This window comes from Pezoporus flaviventris, unplaced genomic scaffold, assembly GCF_033815535.1.
Source record: "Pezoporus flaviventris isolate CSIRO_AGI_PZ_B2104156 unplaced genomic scaffold, CSIRO_AGI_Pfla_v1 ptg000002l, whole genome shotgun sequence".
Classification (NCBI taxonomy): Eukaryota; Metazoa; Chordata; class Aves; order Psittaciformes; family Psittacidae; genus Pezoporus; species Pezoporus flaviventris.
The window spans coordinates 24473059-24491085 of record NW_026892550.1 but is presented as its reverse complement, the minus strand read 5'-3'; the positions used below and the strand labels follow the sequence as shown (position 1 = coordinate 24491085).

Here is an 18027-nt window from a genome sequence, read left to right as displayed (position 1 = left end):
CTAAATTAATCTGGAAAAAAAATGAAGATAATTAAATAACAGTGGTTAAAGCTAGGTTAGTTCTGCTGACAGTGGTAACATATTTTACAGAGTATCAGTCTGTTTACTTGGGAGCTATAAGCATTGTGCCTGAAGCAACATCAGAGGTAATTCTGCTCTGCCTATTTCATGAAATTTGAACTATTTTCCTGGCTGTTGTTCAACTCTTATTCCACAGATGATGTATTTCTCCAGTGTTTCGCAGCATAACGTATGCAATATTTTGTGTGATGCACTCTCACACAAAAACATGTGAGTTCTAAGTATTGTCTGAAAGGCTTTGGCCTCATGGTAGCTGCTGGTCAAGTTATTCAGTGTGTGTTCTTAGCAGTTCTTATGTTTTCCTCTAGTGCAAAAAGAAATGAACTTTTGTTGATAATGATGAGAGCCTAATGGCAGCTCTTTGTTCAAGTCTTAGCTTTCTTAGTTTATGGCCAGAGGAGGCAATCGGATCACTTGATATGAGTGCCTGTTCATTGCAGGACAGAAAATTTTGTTCAGAGACCTCTAATTGAGTCCCAAATTTAAATACAATAAAGTATCTGGCTATTAGGCTTTCTACTAACACAGGCAGAGAACTGAATAGCAATCACCATCAGTGTCTCAGATCAAGGATAGATATATCCTGGTGTGTGCTGCAGAGGTTATGCTGTTGAGGATGGGCATACTATGCGGGTTCAAAACATTATGTTAGAAGACAGTAGATTTGTTTTGATGTTTAGTTGAGGAAAACCACTTTCATATACTCTGAAGTCCTCATTTTTTATTGATTGAATGGTCATATAAAACCAGGGTCTACTAAGATCCGAAATTCGACAAAACCAGCAGAGTTGTTCTGTTAGCGTAATAGTTTCTTTCCTACGTACAATGAGGTAACAAATGTAACCTGCTGTTACTGCTCCCTTTCTTGGAGGCTGCGCCACTGGTGATCCACTGAAACAGATAGCTCCTTTTCCTTGTATCCTGTGCCAGAGCACCTATTGTGTGTGTATTTGCGCAGGGGAAAGGCTAATCTCTTTTTGCTGCTTGGCCTTTTGTCTTTCCTGATGTATTCTGCACTCTTTCTTTGGCACAGATTTCTTCAATAATTTTTACCAACTAAGCAGTCAAGCTGCTAGACCAATAACCTTTTGTTCTCACGTGAATTATTATGCTAATTACTTACTAATTCTACAACAGAAATAATGGAAATTCAGTTTAATGTCTTATTTGTTTAAAAACATCACAGAAATGAAAAATTGAATGCTTCTGTCCTACCCACAACAGAAATTTGAACTTCTGAATTTAGCCTACTTTATTTCCTCCAAGAATAAAAATGGCATTTAGTAAATCAAATTCCGTGCCAAGATGAAGTATTTGAACTCATCGATGCAATCTGGATTTTACATTCAGTTGAGACCTACTCAACTGAATGTAAAATGTGCTTGACTTACCTTGCACACATACACATTGTCCATGGCTGCAGTGTGTTCTATTAAATCTTTAGAGGATTTAGTAAAACAACAAATACTTCAGATTACTTTTTTTTTTTTTTTGAGAGCAACAGCAAATTATCAGATGAAATTTACTGAAAATGACATTACAAGTTATGGAAGACTGTTTTAGTAATTCTGAGCAACCGTAAACCAGTATTAAATTACATATACTTTAATCAGTGTATGAGAGTTGTATTAGTTTAACTCTGATAGAGTATGTCTCATCTTTCATGTACATATATAATTTAAAATCTAATTATTTGGATAAGGCTTTTTTCAAAGAATTTTCAACCTAGTAATTCCTTACAAATCGTAGCAATTGCCTCAAATAGTCAGTAAGTGTATGGTTACTCAGCTCGTGTAACACTTTCTAGCTCCATGACTGGATAGTTTTTATTTCTTTAAGTAAAAAGATAATTATTATTAGTGATTTAATATCTCCAGCAACCTTGGACCTGTCTGAATGTGCTCCTAGGCAACCGGGTGTAGGTTGCCCTGCTTGACCAAGAAGGGTTAGACCAGATGACCTCCAGAGGTCCCTTTCAACCTCAATCATTCTGTTATTGACTAAAAGAAATAGAAAGATACATGAATACTACCAGCCAAAGAAATGTTCTTATTGTAGTGATTGATCACAAGTCCTTTTTCAAACTGTTTTACATCACAGCTTGTACAAATGGCATTATGAACCCCCTTGTTTTTTATTTTCCCAAAAAGGGCTTCCAAGTCAAATTTACTCAGTGTAACTCTAAACAGATATTACATCTGTCGGTCCTTAAAGCTCATTCTGGAATTTGCAAGCTGAATTGTTTTTTTCAGACTAATGTGTTATGACCAGAACAACTATGGGAACATTTCTTAGTGAATAATAACTCTCTAAAGGAAAATGTTGAACAAAAATAGAAGCAGATTTTATGCAAATTCAGTAAATAGTTTTAGCAGGGGAAAAAGTCTGAGAAATCAAGTTATTTTGTTCTGAACATTTTAAAACGAAACACTTCACTTTTTAGTTGAAAACAAAATGTGCCCATGTTTTTAAAATTAACAATTAACTTTTTTAACTTTGCATTTCATTTGAAGTTGAATTAAGACATCCTACTAATAAAATCTATATTTATTTGAAGTTTTCAATTTAGGTGGCCCAAAATGTTCTTTTTATAAGTTTAGCTACTTGAATCTTATAACTTACAGAGACTCAAATGACAGTGTTGTGGTTTAACCCCAGTCAGCAACTAATCCCAAGTAAGTGAGCAGCCACTCACTCACTACCCTCACAGTGCGATGGGGGACAAAATCAGAAGAGTAAAAGTGAGAAAACTCCTGGGTTGAGATAAGACAGTTTAATAAGGAGAGCAAAATCTGTGTGTGCAAGCAGAGCAAAAGAAGAAATTCTTTACTTCCCATTGCAGACAGGTGTTCAGCCATCTCCAAGACAGCAGGGCTCCATCATGTGTAATGGTCACTTGGGAAGACAAACACCATTACTCTAAACATCCTCCCACCTCCTCCTTCTTCTCCCAGCTTTATGCAATGAGCATGATGCCGTATAGTATTGAGTATCCCTTTGGTCAGTTGGGATCAACTGTCCCAGCAACTTGTGCACCCCTAGCCTGTGCGCTGTGGGGTGGGTTGAGGAGCTGAAATAGCCTTCAGGCTGTGTAAGTACTGCTCAGCAGTAACTGAAACATCCCTGTGTTATCAACAGTTTCCAGCACAAATTCCAAACATAGCCCCATTACAGCTACTACTAAGGAAATCAACTCCATCCCAGCCAAAACCAGCACACAGTGAAAAAGCAAGCAAATATTTTTTTTCAGCATAATAACATATTAATTCATTCTTGATAGCATCAAGTAGTCTATCAGGACATAAGACAGTAGACATTTTGAAACCTGGAAATATCATACAGATTACCTGCTTTCCACCAAATAATTAAAAAACTATTTAATCATACACATTTTAATTTTGTGTATACACATTTTAATTTTGTGTCTGCTCTGAATTTTTTTAATCTCCATTTTCATATGTCTTCATATTAAGATTTCAAACTCCTCTGATTTCAATCAATTTGATGTTTTGCTCCATATTCTATGGCACAGCCATGGCTTCGTAGAATTCTGCTCAAGACCAAGAAACATCTCAAACAGTAAGTAAGTACAGGCAGGAAACAGATGCTGTTCCAGCTCTGAAATAGGCCTGATTGTTTTTATATTAGTGCCCATACACACATTATTCATTACTTTCTGGCAGAACACAAGGCTTCCTTTTTCAAGCCTGCTGTCAGATGAGGCTTAAAACAATCAAATTACAGAAGCTGCACAGAGGATTACTGTTACCATGAAGGGAGAAGGAATCCAGTTTATGAATTATACTTTATTCTGAACTTGCAATTTAATACATGTAAGAGTTTTCCACAATGAACAGGCAGAATGAGGTATTAAAAAAAAAACATTGCTGTAGATAAGTATCCCAAATTATGTTAGTTTTAGTGATAAACAGAATATTAACTTCATAACCTAAAATTAGTCCCTCCCTTCTATTTTGGTCTTTTTGGTTTTGGTGGGTTATTTTTTTCATTATGGTTGAATATGCAAGTCATAATGCTGCTTGTGTTTCACTATAAACTATACTATAAACTTTGAAAGTTGTGCACAGCTATCAGCACGTAGCAGGCTAGAATGCTTTGAAAACTATTTTTTTATATTTCATAGAATCATTAGGGTTGGAAGGACCTTAAGATCATCTAGTTCCAACCCCCCTGCCATGGGCAGGGACACCTTACACTAAATCATATCACCCAAGGCCTCATCCAACCTGGCCTTGAACACTGCCAGGGATGGAGCATTCACAGCCTCCCTGGGCAACCCATTCCAGTGCCTCAACACGCTTACAGGAAAGAATTTCCTTCTTATATCCAACCTAAACTTCCCCTGTTTTTGACCCATTACCCCTTGTCCTGTCACTACAGTCCCTAATGAAGAGTCCCTCTCCAGCATCCCTATAGGCCCCCTTCAGATGCTGGAAGGCTGCTATGAGGTCTCCACACAGCCTTCTCTTCTCCAGGCTGAACAGCCCCAACTTTCTCAGCCTGTCTTCATACGGGAGGTGCTCCAGTCCCCTGATCATCCTCATGGCCCTCTGGACTTGTTCCAACAGTTCCATGTCCTTTTGATGTTGAGGACACCAGAACTGCACACAATACTCCAGGTGAGGTCTCACGAGAGCTGAGTAGATGTAGGCAGCGAGGAGAAGCAGACAGGCCAACCCAATATGGGTGATAAGCAACTTCTACCTTATTTGTGACGCAGTTCACACATATATAGGAGTGGTATTCAGCCACTCCTTCTTGGCACAACAGTATTGGTTAGCCCCCCACAGCTTCCTCCACATTCTCCTCCCAGGTCCGGTCTCCGGCTACCTGTGGGGGCCACCCCCTGCCTTGCTTGCACAGTCCTCCAGAGCTCTATGGTCCTGCTCTTAGAGTCATTCTGCAACAATTCCCCCCTTTTTCTTTGTGCAAGCAAGGCATTATGGGTTATTCTGTTCACCTGTTTTATCACACAACTATAAACAAGTCTAATAGCTACGATGATTAACCTAATCAATGATACATAAGTGCAATACTTTTAAACAGTGTTTGACTCAACCTGTAATGCCCCGTGAAAACACCCATCTAATTATTCTTAGAATACTGCTCATTTACTATGGCTGGGTAAGCTGAGCCAGGGTTCTCAGCTGTGCGTACATCGAATTAGCATAATCAGAGAGACTCATACAACACATTCCAACAAACTCCTCAGATCCATGTCCCTGTTCCAACAACAAAAGGTTCTGCAGTGTTGCATGTCTTACAGAGTCAACATTAAAACAAATCAGAAGTTGCCTTCGATGTAGAATTGTCTGCTTAGCAACTCAGCAACCCAGTCTGCTTAGTTGAGCCAAGGCCCCAGCTGAAGCACTTACAGTGATTTGCATATTATGATTGGATTTGGTTTTGAAGACCCTTAGTGACTTACATATAATTGGTTAAACACAGGTGTGAGAACTCAACCTTGAAAGCTTGCCAACAGTCCACAGTTCTCATTAACTTGGTGAATTCCAGCCTCTTATCTTGCTTGCTTAAGCTTCTTCGGGCCTCCCATGGCCTTCCTGTATCTTTCAGGACTATTCAGAATTTATGTACCACTTATGCATTCTCCCGTGAGAACACTGTCTCCACATCTCCCCCTTTATGTTTTATATATGGTTTGGGTGGCCCTACTTGAGCAGGGGATCTGGGCTAGATTATATTTCCAACATATGCCAACTAGAGGCTGCCTGGGCCTGCCCCTTTTTTCTGCTGTATGGCTCTCTGATAACAGGCTGTATAGCTCTCTGATACTTCACATCAAGGTCTGGCTTGGCATGTGTCCCCACCGCTCCATGCCTGCTGGGTTGCAGCCAGCAGCGGAGCTAAAGGTTCTTCTTGGTGGCAAACACAGAGGCCAACCCAGTCTTGCCCTTGATTGTGGTAGCAGGCATTTGGTCAGCCTCAGTCCTTGCACCTTGCTGTCAATGCACAGTTTCACCTGCTTCATCCAGTACCAAGTCGCTACTACAGCAAGGCACACACAAATTTACATTAGCAGAGTAACTATTACAGGGTGCAGCAGCATGTTGAAGATGCTGAAGGCAGCGAGGGACTAGCCAAAGAAATTTCTTACCAGTGGAATTCTCCCCCCCTCTTAATTTGTTCCATCACCTGCTTTATAACACTACCATTGTATTAGAATCTTTCCAGCTTTTGCCTTAGCATTTTCTAGCAGCTACTGCAAATTTCCATACTCTAACATCTCTTTTACAAGTGACAAATCTATACAATACAAGGTGTAGTTCCTCATTAGCTACTAGCTAGTAAATACAGGTGGTTTTATACACAAAATCACAACCTCTAATAATAGCTACTTTACAATCACACATATTCAGGATGTTACTTTTCATTTGCCCCCAAGTGATGTTTTGCAGTCATTCGTTTTTCTCTTCCTCTATCTCAGTCTGCTTGGGGTAATCACGGTCAGCTCCTGTAGCTGAGGCATCAGGTTTTTCCATTCGTCTGTCCAGCTCATGGCAAGGCAGTCACCATGGACCTGTAGGCAGGAGGACACAAATATACCCCCTCCCCCAGGTTATCAGTTCTTCAGTTCTTGAGAAGTAGACAGGTTAGACAGGTTAAGTGCAGCATCATTACTCTCTCTCTGCCCCCCTTTTTTTTTTTTTTTTTAGTCCCTGCAAAAGCCATCATTACTCCCACTACAGTCCCACGTACAGAACGTGGCACAAGGACCCTGTGGAGACTAACAGCAAACCAGCTCCAAGAAGCATCATTGCAGTGCGAGGTGGCAGGCTCATCCTTAGCGGGCGTCCCTGCAGAGGCTCTGCCTCCCCCACAGCGCATGAGGCTTGGGCTTTTATACTGACCAAAATGCACACTCATTCCAACACAGGTGGCCAGCCTGTGCTGGAAGAAGTGGCCAGCAGTATCTACAGAGGTCTCCAAGGGTTGATAGAAACCTGGACATACTTATTTTTACCAACTTCTAGTACATGAGTATCACAGAGAAACTGTATGGGCTCCCCTTGTCAATTGCAAGAAAAAATCATAACATACACAGCTTGAGTGTAAGAGGATTTTAACGCATACGTGGTCACTGTTTGTCAGGCCTCCTTAACTATTTTGAGATCAAGAGCTTCCCACTCTTTAGCCCCCTGCTGTGTAGCAAACACAGGATATGCAAAGATGCCCATTGCAGAAAATTCCCCAGTAATGTTCGCATCCTCGGTTACCCATTGTTACAACTGAGCGTCTCCAGGGCCAGTGAGTCTGAGCAGACAGACCCGGGAGACGAAGAGTCAGGGTCTGGAAGCAGAGGATATAAATCTGGCTCGGATTCAGGGGATTCGGGGGCTGATCCTGGGCCGAACTCGGGGTCTCCGTCGCTCGCAGCTGTGTCTTTCTTATCAGATGTCTCTCGTTCGGTATGTGGCCATCTGCAGACCTGGCTCCTCCGTAACTGAGTTAAAATTTTTTCACTCTAGGGCATAGTGGGCTGGAGAGGCTCGCAGTTCCTTTAAATCTCCCGCTAGCGCATGATCCCTATTTTCTACTGCCTGCTTCAAAATGGCGCCGCAATCGATCCGGCGCCGAGGCACCGCCCTCTTTCTTCCGGATTCCTCGACATTTATCATACGTATCCCTTCTAATATACTTTCTCTGTCCTTTTCAAAGTCCCTACTTTCGGAACTGGGGTGGTGGGGGAGCAGGGGGTTACACCTCCTCCGCGGCACCTTGTGATGGAGGGGGAGAAAAGGAAGGGGGGGTGGGAAACCCTGTGCTCCCGCGAGTTGGGGGAAACGAGTTGTAATCTTCCCCCAGTTTCAAGCGACCGGGGACGTCTGTTCCTAGTTTCTCCGTTGCTACCGCGGCAGTTTTCTTTTCTGCCTTGTATCTTTTTATACAGTTCATTACTTCCCTCTGTGGTTTACCGAGTTTCTTTGCCTTTTTATAAACATTAAGCACTGAGTCAAATAGTTCATCACCAAACTTTTGCCACTCACTCTCCTCAAAAACTGTATTAGGATCTACAAAACATCCCTTAGCCTTCCGTACAGCCACTAGACCTGCTAGCTGCTTTAGAGTCTCAGGCTCAATTCCCCGCTTTTATAAAAAGCACTGTAATAAGTCCAGGGCTACCTCTCGGTCCATTTTCATGGCCAGCCTTTTCCGGATGGTCTTCTTCTGGGTCGTCCTGTAACCTCGGTCTCCGGATCGGCCTCCCAACGCAGCAGTGTCTGGTTCACCCCAGCGGCGGACTCCTTTCGGTCAGTCCAAGCACCCGGGTCCGTCACGCCACCGCAGCAGCATTGCCCGCGCTCCCTGGCCGCTGCCGCCGGCGCCGCTCACTCGCCGTTCCGCGTCCCCGTTAACCAGGGCCCTGTATCTGGGTCCCCGTTAAACCGGGGCCCTGTATCCGGATCCCCGTTAGCCGGGGCCCTGTATCTGGGTCCCCGTCGACCAGGGCCCTGTATCCGGGTCCCCGTTAAACCGGGGCCCTGTATCCAGGTCCCCGCTAGTCGGGGCCCTGTATCCGGGTCCCCAGTGACCAGGGCCCTGTATCTGGGTCCCCGTCGCCCGGGGCCCTGTATCCAGGTCCCCGCTAGTTGGGGCCCTGTATCCGGGTCCCCGTCGACCAGGGCCCTGTATCCGGGCTCTGTTAAACCGGGGCCCTGTATCCGGGTCCCCACTAGTCGGGGCCCTGTATCTGGGTCCCTGTCGACCGGGGCCCTGTATCTGGGTCCCCGTTGACTGGGGCCCTGTATCCCGGGTCCCCGCTAGTCGGGGCCCTGTATTCCAGGTCCCCGCTAGTCGGAGCCCTGTAATCCGGGTCCCCAGTGACCGGGGCCCTGTATCCGGGTCCCCGCTAGCCGGGGCCCTGTATCCGGGTCCCCGCTAGTCGGGGCCCTGTAATCCGGGTCCCCAGCGACCAGGGCCCTGTAGTCCGCGTCCTTGTTCGGGCACCATTTGTAAGCGGCGAGGAGAAGCAGACAGGCCAACCCAATATGGGTGATAAGCAACTTCCAGTTTATTTGTGACGCAGTTCACACATATATAGGAGTGGTATTCAGCCACTCCTTCTTGGCACAACAGTATTGGTTAGCCCCCACAGCTTCCTCCACATTCTCCTCCCAGGTCCGGTCTCCGGCTACCTGTGGGGGCCACCCCCTGCCTTGCTTGCACAGTCCTCCAGAGCTCTATGGTCCTGCTCTTAGAGTCATTCTGCAACAAGTAGAGGGGCAGGATCACCTCCTTCGACCTGCTGGTCATGCTCCTTTTGATGCAGCCCAGGATACGGTTGGCTTTCTGGGCTGCAAGCACACACTGAAGCTGGCTCATGTTCATTTTCTCATCAACCAACACCCCCAAGTCCTTCTCCGCAGGGCTGCTCTGAATCTCTTCTCTGCCCAACCTGTAGCTGTGCCTGGGATTGCTCGGACCCAGATGTAGGACCTTGTACTTGTCATGGTTAAACCTCATGAGGTTGGCATCAGCCCACCTCACAAGTGTGTCAAGGTCCCTCTGGATGGCATAACTTGTGTAATGAAATTGCCCTAAATGTTACTTTGCCCTATTGTGAGCACATTTGTAATGTAGAAGACAAACTGGGTTTTGTTTTGTTTTTTAATTCTAAAAAACCCCTCCTTAAACACACAGAAGGGAATCCATAGCTTGAAATTCAGTGTCTTAAGGGAATATTCTAATTTTAAAGTTGAAATCTGCAAAGTTAGCAAAAATCTAAGTTAGACTTTCCCATTCTGGTAGACATAAGTGCTGCAGCAAATTAAAATGTCCTGCCTTTCTGATTTTATATGACTGAATTTGTAGAATCATTGAGTAACTTCTTTTGAAATTGCCTTAGACTAAAGGGAACTTCTTAGATTAAAGAAATTAGAAATGTTAGAATTATACATGCTCTTTGATTTTCATGCTTTTCAACATGCTAGATTTAGCAGCAAAACTAACTTGGCTGAGGCAGAAGCTATACAGTGACCTGAAACTGGAAGCGGTGCTCCAGAGAGAGGGGTGATGTAGTTCAAAGTTATAGCTTCTTAGATGGCAAAGATTTAAGAATTAGGGCTAAAGTAAGAAAATAATAGGTTATAAACTGCTCTTCAAAGTAGTTATTTTTTCTGAAATTTGTCCAAGAGCTCTTAAGATCTGTGGCTATGGCAGATCTCCAGTATGGCTGCTAGTAATGATAGCCAATAGTTTTGAGAAGTTGTGGTGACTGGCTACCTAAGGCTGAGAACTGTTAGGTAAGCCTAACTCATTAGGCCTAACTCATTAAGCCTAATTCATTAAAAAGGGAAAAAGAAGATGTAGAGATTTACAAGCTAGTTACCTAATTTCAATTATTAACTAATAATTGCAGAAGTATAGGATCTTAATGACAGGCAGAATATATTTATCAATAACAAGTCATGTCAGATTCCCTTAATTTATTCCTTGAAAAGGCAGAGACATTGTGGATAGGGAAGTGTCATGGTTTAAACCCAGACAGACAGCTTGTTCACTCACTCCCCCCCTTCTTGCCCTCCCCCTACTCCCGGAGGGATGGAGAGGAGAATCAAAAAGAATGCAACTTCCCCCGGGTTGAGATAAGAACAGGTTAGTAAGTAAGGTATAACACAAATCACTACTGCTACCACCAGTAATAACAATGATAAAGGAAATAGCAGGGAAGAGAATACAACACCTCACCACCAGCCGACTGATAACTCGCCCCCCCCCCCCCCCCCCCCAGCTCGACCAAGCACTGACCCATACCTCCTCCAACCCTGCAGTCTCCCAGCCCTTCCAGCTAACTCCCAGTTACATCCTGGGCATGACGTGCTGTGGTATGGAATACCTCTTTGGTCAGTTTGGGTCAGGTGTCTTGACTCTGCTTCCTCCCTGCCTCCTCTCCTCCCTGGCAGAGCATGAGGCTCACAAAGTCTTTGGCCAAACCAAAACATCCTTGTTATCAGCTCTGTTCCCAGGCCGAAAGTCAAAGCACAGCACTGCACCAGCTACCAAGAAGGAGAAACATGACTGCTACTGCTGAACCCAGGACAGAAAGAAAGAGTAAATGTGATATATTTTTCACTTTCTCACCATGTGAAATGACTTCTATCATAAGTAACAAGATATGAACAGAGATTAAATGATACAAGACTGCTGATTCATTTTCAAACCATAAAGATGTATTGGTGGAGGGCTCGACACATCCCAGTGGATTTAGTATGATATTCAGTGTTGTCATGAGTCATTCAGATGGTAGAGTGGTGAGCACACTTAATAATTTCCCATTCAGCATCAAGCTGGGAGGACCTGAAAACATTTTGGAGGACAGGATTAGAAATTAACGATTTTTTTGACAGATGGGAGAAATGGCCTGAATTAACCAGGAGTGTTTATGTGTTATCCCTCTGGCATATTCAGCTTCTGTTAGATTTTGATTAGATGGGGAGAGTTCAGAGTAAGACAGCAGGAATGACCAGAGGCCTAGAAAGCATGGTCCACGAAGAAAAGTTGAAAAGTCTGGGTGGTCAGTCAGGGGTCAGGAGGTATAGGAACCTTCAAACATGTAAAATATTGATGCAGAGATGTAAGGAATAAATTGTTCTCCATTTCTGAAGGAAACAAGAACAAAATAATGAGCTTAAAATGATAGGAAGATTTAGAACAAACAGCAGAAAAAAAATTGCTAACTCTAAATCCTGGAATATATTGCCTGGAAATGCTAAGAATTCTCTCCTGCACTAGAGAGTTTTACAAATAGGGCAGACAGATATTTGTCAGGAAGAATTTAGATATAGTTTATCTCATTTTGGATTAGGGGAATGGATCAGATGGCCTCGTAAGAGCTCTTTCATCTGAATTTTCTGATAGTTAACTGTTTTGGTTAACTGCTGAGTGTGGAAGGATTTTTTTCATAGGTCCTAGTTAAATTTATGTGGTCTATTCAATAATAGAGTCTTATAATCCCATTGGTTTTAAAATAATATTTCAGTACTCAAATGGTTCCGTCCAAATAGCACCATGAGATGTTACAAGGTCATGTGGATTCAGGTAGGATTTGTAATTTATCTTAAAAGCATGGTGGAAGACCTCATCTAAAGATGATCATTCGTAAGGCATGCATTATTATTATCGTGGCATGGATGTCTTATGTTTGCAGATATAACTAACAAACGTACTGAAGTGATACAGATATTTCAGTGACTGTATTGTAGTGTTAAAAGATGCTCTTATGTACAAAAAACCTCTTCAAGTAACTGTTAGGGTTTTTTTAAGATTAAGCTCTTCAGCATAGGTAATGATCAGTATAGTGTATTTGTACTGAGGAACAGAATCATGAAGTCCCCATTGTAGCAGACATCTGGAGAACACCTAGGCCATCTCCCTTTTGAAGCAGGACTATTGGCAAAACGAGGTAGGCTCAACCACTGCTGTGTTTAGCCAAGTCTTGAAAATGTTGATGGATTGAGATTCTACAGTCTCTCTGTCCAGGGCTACTCCACCTTCCTAGTGAAAAAGTGTTTATTTTTCATCTGCTAAGAATCTCCAGAGCTGCAGCTCTAGACCATTTCCCCTTGTTTTACCATGCAGCACTACTGAGAGAAGCTTGATTCCACCACCTTTTAACTTCTCTTCAAGTAGCTGCAGAGCTTTCTGAAGGTGTTTAATAAAAAAGGTTCTTTGTTTTGCTTGCCTGAAATTGTGAAAGATATTACATATGGCCACACACAAGACTTTTATGCAGAATGGCTTCATTCAGGTCAACCTTGTCAGGCCACTAAAAAAGAAAAAAATTGGCAAGAGAGCTAAATTTGAACTCAAATAATAGATTGATATCTCAATTGGCAGCTATAGCCTTGTCATTGCAGTCTGTAAGAAACTCAGTAAAGCAAAGTACTCTTATGAAGAAATTATACACTGGGGTTTGATGTGGCTCTGCCCATTGAAAAATCCTTCTTCCCTTTCTTTAGAGTGTGTGCACAGAAAAAATTGTGTGCTACAGCTCCAGGAGGGGCTGAGTAGAACCTGCTGCATTTCTGGAGCACAGGGTCTAGCTGAAATGAGTCCCAAGTACTCTATATACCTCCTTTTCTCTGAGTGCTTTACAGTCCCTGGTGTAACATATGCACTTGGCATAGCATCCCCTTGCTGGATTGCTGTAAGTCTTAGACTCAGAAGTTCATACCAGCCCAAGTCCTTCTCCTCTAACGTACTTAGCTTGTGTTCTCTCACTCTCTGGCAACTGCCAGAATGCTCTGGTCTCTACAGATGTTAGCTATTGACTCCATCTTTCTTCAGCTAGAAATGAGATTCTTAGGTCCCTTTTATTCTGCCTGTTGCTAATTAGAAGTGGTAGCCCTTGCCTATTTGAAAGAAAACCATAAATAAAAATCATCAAGGGGGGAATGCTGTATAAATGTTTACAGAGAGCTTTCTTAAGACATAAATTAGCTACAGATTTTAAGTGTATTACATCAAGCTGTGACCACCAAGGCAAAAAGGCATAGCTATAATTTTACTAAGTACAATAGCTTGTATTAATAATAATAAAATCTCATACAGGGTTAAGTGTCTTGTAGATTGTTGCCCTGGTTTGGAAGTGCATGTCTGCTTAACGATGATTATAGCATCACACACTGTAATTCAGAACTGCAGGTTTCAGCAAAATAATTGGGTATGTGGGATAATGTAGAATTTGGATCCATCAGATGGCATAACATTTGCAACTTTTAGCACATTTTTGAGTTACACATTTTGTAGATCAGGCACTGTTTACAGCTACATGAAATACGACTGCACACAATTATGAAATGGTGACTATAATCGTTCCCAGATGATCATAAGGCAGGATGTCATCTTAAGAAGAAAAGGTTTGTGTATGTTTTTTGGGGAGAGAGTGGGAAATAAGCAAATGATGGGAAAGAAGAAAGGAGAATTTTATGTGTCTGCTATAAGCAGGCACTGAGGAAGAAAGTGCTGCTCTTTTTTGCAGCAAACAGCTTTCTCTAAATGAGGAAAAAACGCAGTCTTTAAAAGTGCTTGTTATATCTGCCTGCACATTCTTGGTAGTAGATCATGGAATAAGTTTTGTTTAATATGCCCAGAGAAGGTTCTGAAAAATAAGTCATGTTACAGGCAGGATCGTGGGCTGTGATCTCGGAGCCTAGTCAGTTCTGCCAGCCCTGCTGAAAACATTTCCATGTGGTTGCACTGACAGCTTTAGCACAGAAGAGAACTCCTTGCTCTTTATTAATTTATGCAGTCAAGCAAGTAAAGGTTGCTGCACTTTTGTAAATATTTAAAAAGAAATATAGTTAAGACTGAAATTGGAGTTAAAAACAAGCTCATAACCTGGCTGGCATTTCTAGCTACTGCCATGAGAGATAGGCTTCAGAGGCAAGTGTTGGGACACATCTCAGTTTTTCCGAACCTTTCTCATTCTCTTTTTGATGACCTAGGATTTAGAATTTGGCCTTTGACCAGGGTTAAGAAAAGCACTCCTTGAAAGTCCTTATCATCGACAGAGATTGACGGCTAATCATGGATGGTTCTGTGCTGGAAAGCTGCATGACTTGTAAAGCCATTTTAAAAAAATACTCCTTTTCCCGTTCAGCATTTGAGATTTACTAAAACAGCAATTTCTTCTTCAGTGGCTTGAGTCTATCAGGCGATAACTAAACTGGGGAAGTGGATATATGAAAACATTTCCTGGTGAAGCATTCTAACTTACTTTCATATTCCTGTTAATTTGTTGCAGAAGGATAGGTTTGACATTGTCATCCATGATTTGTTCTATTTCGCAAAGCAGACATCTTGGACTTAGAGATACTGTCAAGTATTATTAACAAGACCCAGACTGCTCTGAACTGTTAAATTTTAATGGATTTGCAAAGATAGGAATATAAGAAAATATGAATATGCATATAAAAAATGTTTGGATTTTTTTTGTCTGTTTGCAGGCAGCTGTAGAAACAGTATGACAATGTGTGCGTTACAGTAAAAGCTCTTAGTGTTTCTGATTCCAGTTCCGGTTCTCGTCAAAAAATACAGCATAACTGACAGTAATATGTTAGCTGGCCTGGCTTCTTGGAGTGATTTCATTCCTCTAATTATGACTCTGCCACAAGTGGCTTTGACATAATATTCAGCTGTATGTCTTTAGAGTAAACAGGAGGCATTAAGGCCTCTTCACCTTCATTAGTGTAACATAGAAACCTACTGAAAGATTTATGAGTGTCTTTGTTTCAGGGGACCATCCAAAACAGAAATTGTAATAGAGAATGAGGAAATGCAGCATCAAAAATGGCTGAATCTGCACTCAGACTGGAAGAATAAAAATGCATCGACTTTACATGCTCTTCTAGTGAATAGGTAAGTAATAGGTAAATGAGATCGGTTTCACTGATGTGGGCAATAAATTATCAGTGGAGGATGATAAACTCCCTTTGACAAGCTCTTTTTTTCCGAAGGTATCCATGTACAAATCCCAGCACATAGAATCATAGAATCATAGAAACAAGGTGGTTGGTGACAGCCAGCATAGCTTCACTAAGGGGAAATCCTGCCTGACCAATTTGGTGGCCTTCTATAATGGGGCTACAGAACTGATGGACAGAGGTAGAGCAGTTGATGTCATCTACCTGGACTTGTGCAAAGCATTCGACACTGTCCCACACAACATCCTTGTCTCTAAATTAGAGAGGCATCAATTTGGTGGATGGACCACTCAGTGGATAAAGAACTGGCTGGATGGCCGCACACAAAGAGTTGTGTTCAATGGCTCAATGTCCGACTGGAGACCAGTAACGAGTGGTGTCACTCAGGGATCGGTGTTGGGACCACTCTTGTTTAACATCTTCGTCGCTGACATGGACAGTGAGATTGAGTGCACCCTCAGCAAGTTTGCTGATGACACCAAGCTGTGTGGTTTGGTTGATATGCTGGAGGGAAGGAATGCCATCCAGAGGGACCTTGACACACTTGTGAGGTGGGCTGATGCCAACCTCATGAAGTTTAACCATGCCAAGTGCAAGGTCCTACACCTGGGTCGGAGCAATCCCAGGCACAGCTACAGGTTGGGCAGAGAAGAGATTCAGAGCAGCCCTGTGGAGAAGGACTTGGGGGTGTTGGTTGATGAGAAAATGTACATGAGCCAGCTTCAGTGTGCGCTCGCAGCCCAGAAAGCCAACCATACCCTGGGCTGCATCAAAAGGAGTGTGACCAGCATGTCGAAGGAGGTGATCCTGCCCCTCTACTCTGCTCTTGTGAGACCTCACCTGGAGTATTGTGTGCAGTTCTGGTGTCCTCAACATGAAAAGGACATGGAACTGTTGGAACAAGTCCAGAGGAGGGCCACGAGGATGATCAGGCGACTGGAGCACCTCCCGTATGAAGACAGGATGAGGAAGTTGGGGCTGTTCAGCCTGGAGAAGAGAAGGCTGCATGGAGACCTCATAGCAGCCTTCCAGTATCTGAAGGGGGCCTATAGGGATACTGGAGAGGGACTCTTCTTTAGAGACTGTAGTGATAGGACAAGGGGTAATGGGTTAAAACTTAAACAGGGGAAGTTTAGATTGGATACAAGGAAGAAGTTCTTTACTGTGAGGGTGGTGAGGCACTGGAATGGTTTGCCCAGGGAGGTTGTGAATGCTCCATCCCTGGTGGTGTTCAAGGCCAGGTTGGACAGAGCCTTGGGTGACATGGTTTAGCGTGAGGAATCCCTGCCCATGGCAGGGGGGTTGGAACTAGATGATCTTAAGGTCCTTTCCAACCCTAAGTATTCTGTGATTCTATGATTCATTTAAATTCCTTTTTATTTCTTCATCTAGAAGAAGGTAATTACAGGATGGTGCCTGATCCCTGAAAATCTTTTTAACTTCTTTCCTTTCTCACTGTCTCTTTCCACTAGCCTAATGGTATCTAAATGCTTTTCTCCAGGGTAATACAAGAATAAACACATTGGCAAATGGAAAGGCAGCTCCACAGTCATTGTCTGTTCAGTCACCAAAGTACAAAGCAGAAATTTCAAGGTGCTTTGCTGTATTTGAGAGTGGTCTGCTAGGAAGTATGTGTGAAGGGATGGATTTGGAGCCTCTGAGTTACGATATCTAGTAGCAGAAGATCTAGTTTCACCCAAAGTACAAGTTAAAGGAATAAAAAATATCAGTAATGAGTAGTATTGATAAAGCTATTAAGACAGATTAAAGTAGTATGTAGGAATGTAGTATCTTCCAGTCTCCTTGAATCCAGAAAATGGGTAACACAAAGTGAGAAGCTAAGTGAAGAGTGAAGCTGGTTTTGGTTTGACTGCATCAGGCATCCTGCCTAAATGTCTCTCACTGGTTGTGCATGTACTACTGGTCAGGTACACCCCATACTTATCTCCCCATCATTCCACTGGAGGACCTGCAGGCCTGCTTCATTTATCATGTCCCTGGGTTGCTTTCTGGTATAAAGCAAGTTGCACAGGGGACAATATGTGTTTAGCCTCTTCCCAACATGAAGCCAAGACAGGACCAGGACCTGCAGTTCAGGTGTATTCATCTGGGTCAACTTCAGCATGTAAAACATCTGTGCTGTGGAGTATGTTGTATGTTTACAGCAGCTGTCAGGCTCCTGGACTCCTGGGAACTTGGGCAAGAACTAAGAAATGCACCAATAGTTTCATAACATTTTGATAAGAGGGAATGGCACAGTGAAAGCTATGCATACATATCAGATCGAAGTATTGAAGGTTTCTCTTTTAGAGCTGGCTACTTGATAAGTCAAAAAAATGAGTATGAAACATGAGTCTATATTATATTCTGTAAATTTTTTTATGGGGTGCAAATGCTCCTCAAAACTGTGCACAGAATTTTCTTCCGTGAAATTGGTTTTCTACCTCTAGAGACAGAATTTTATGTTCCGTGTTTTCAGGAA

At 42.7% G+C, this 18027-nt stretch overlaps 1 protein-coding gene across 2 annotated transcripts in view; it reads left to right on the top strand.

Moving 5' to 3' along the window:
- Positions 1 to 18027, top strand: part of CORIN (corin, serine peptidase) — a 144298-nt gene that overhangs the window by 117556 nt on the left and 8715 nt on the right. For both annotated transcript variants that reach the window (XM_061472008.1, XM_061471999.1), the window contains exon 17: positions 15358 to 15480. In XM_061472008.1, the coding sequence (XP_061327992.1) occupies positions 15358 to 15480 (123 nt within the window). The remainder of the gene's footprint in view (positions 1 to 15357; positions 15481 to 18027) is intronic.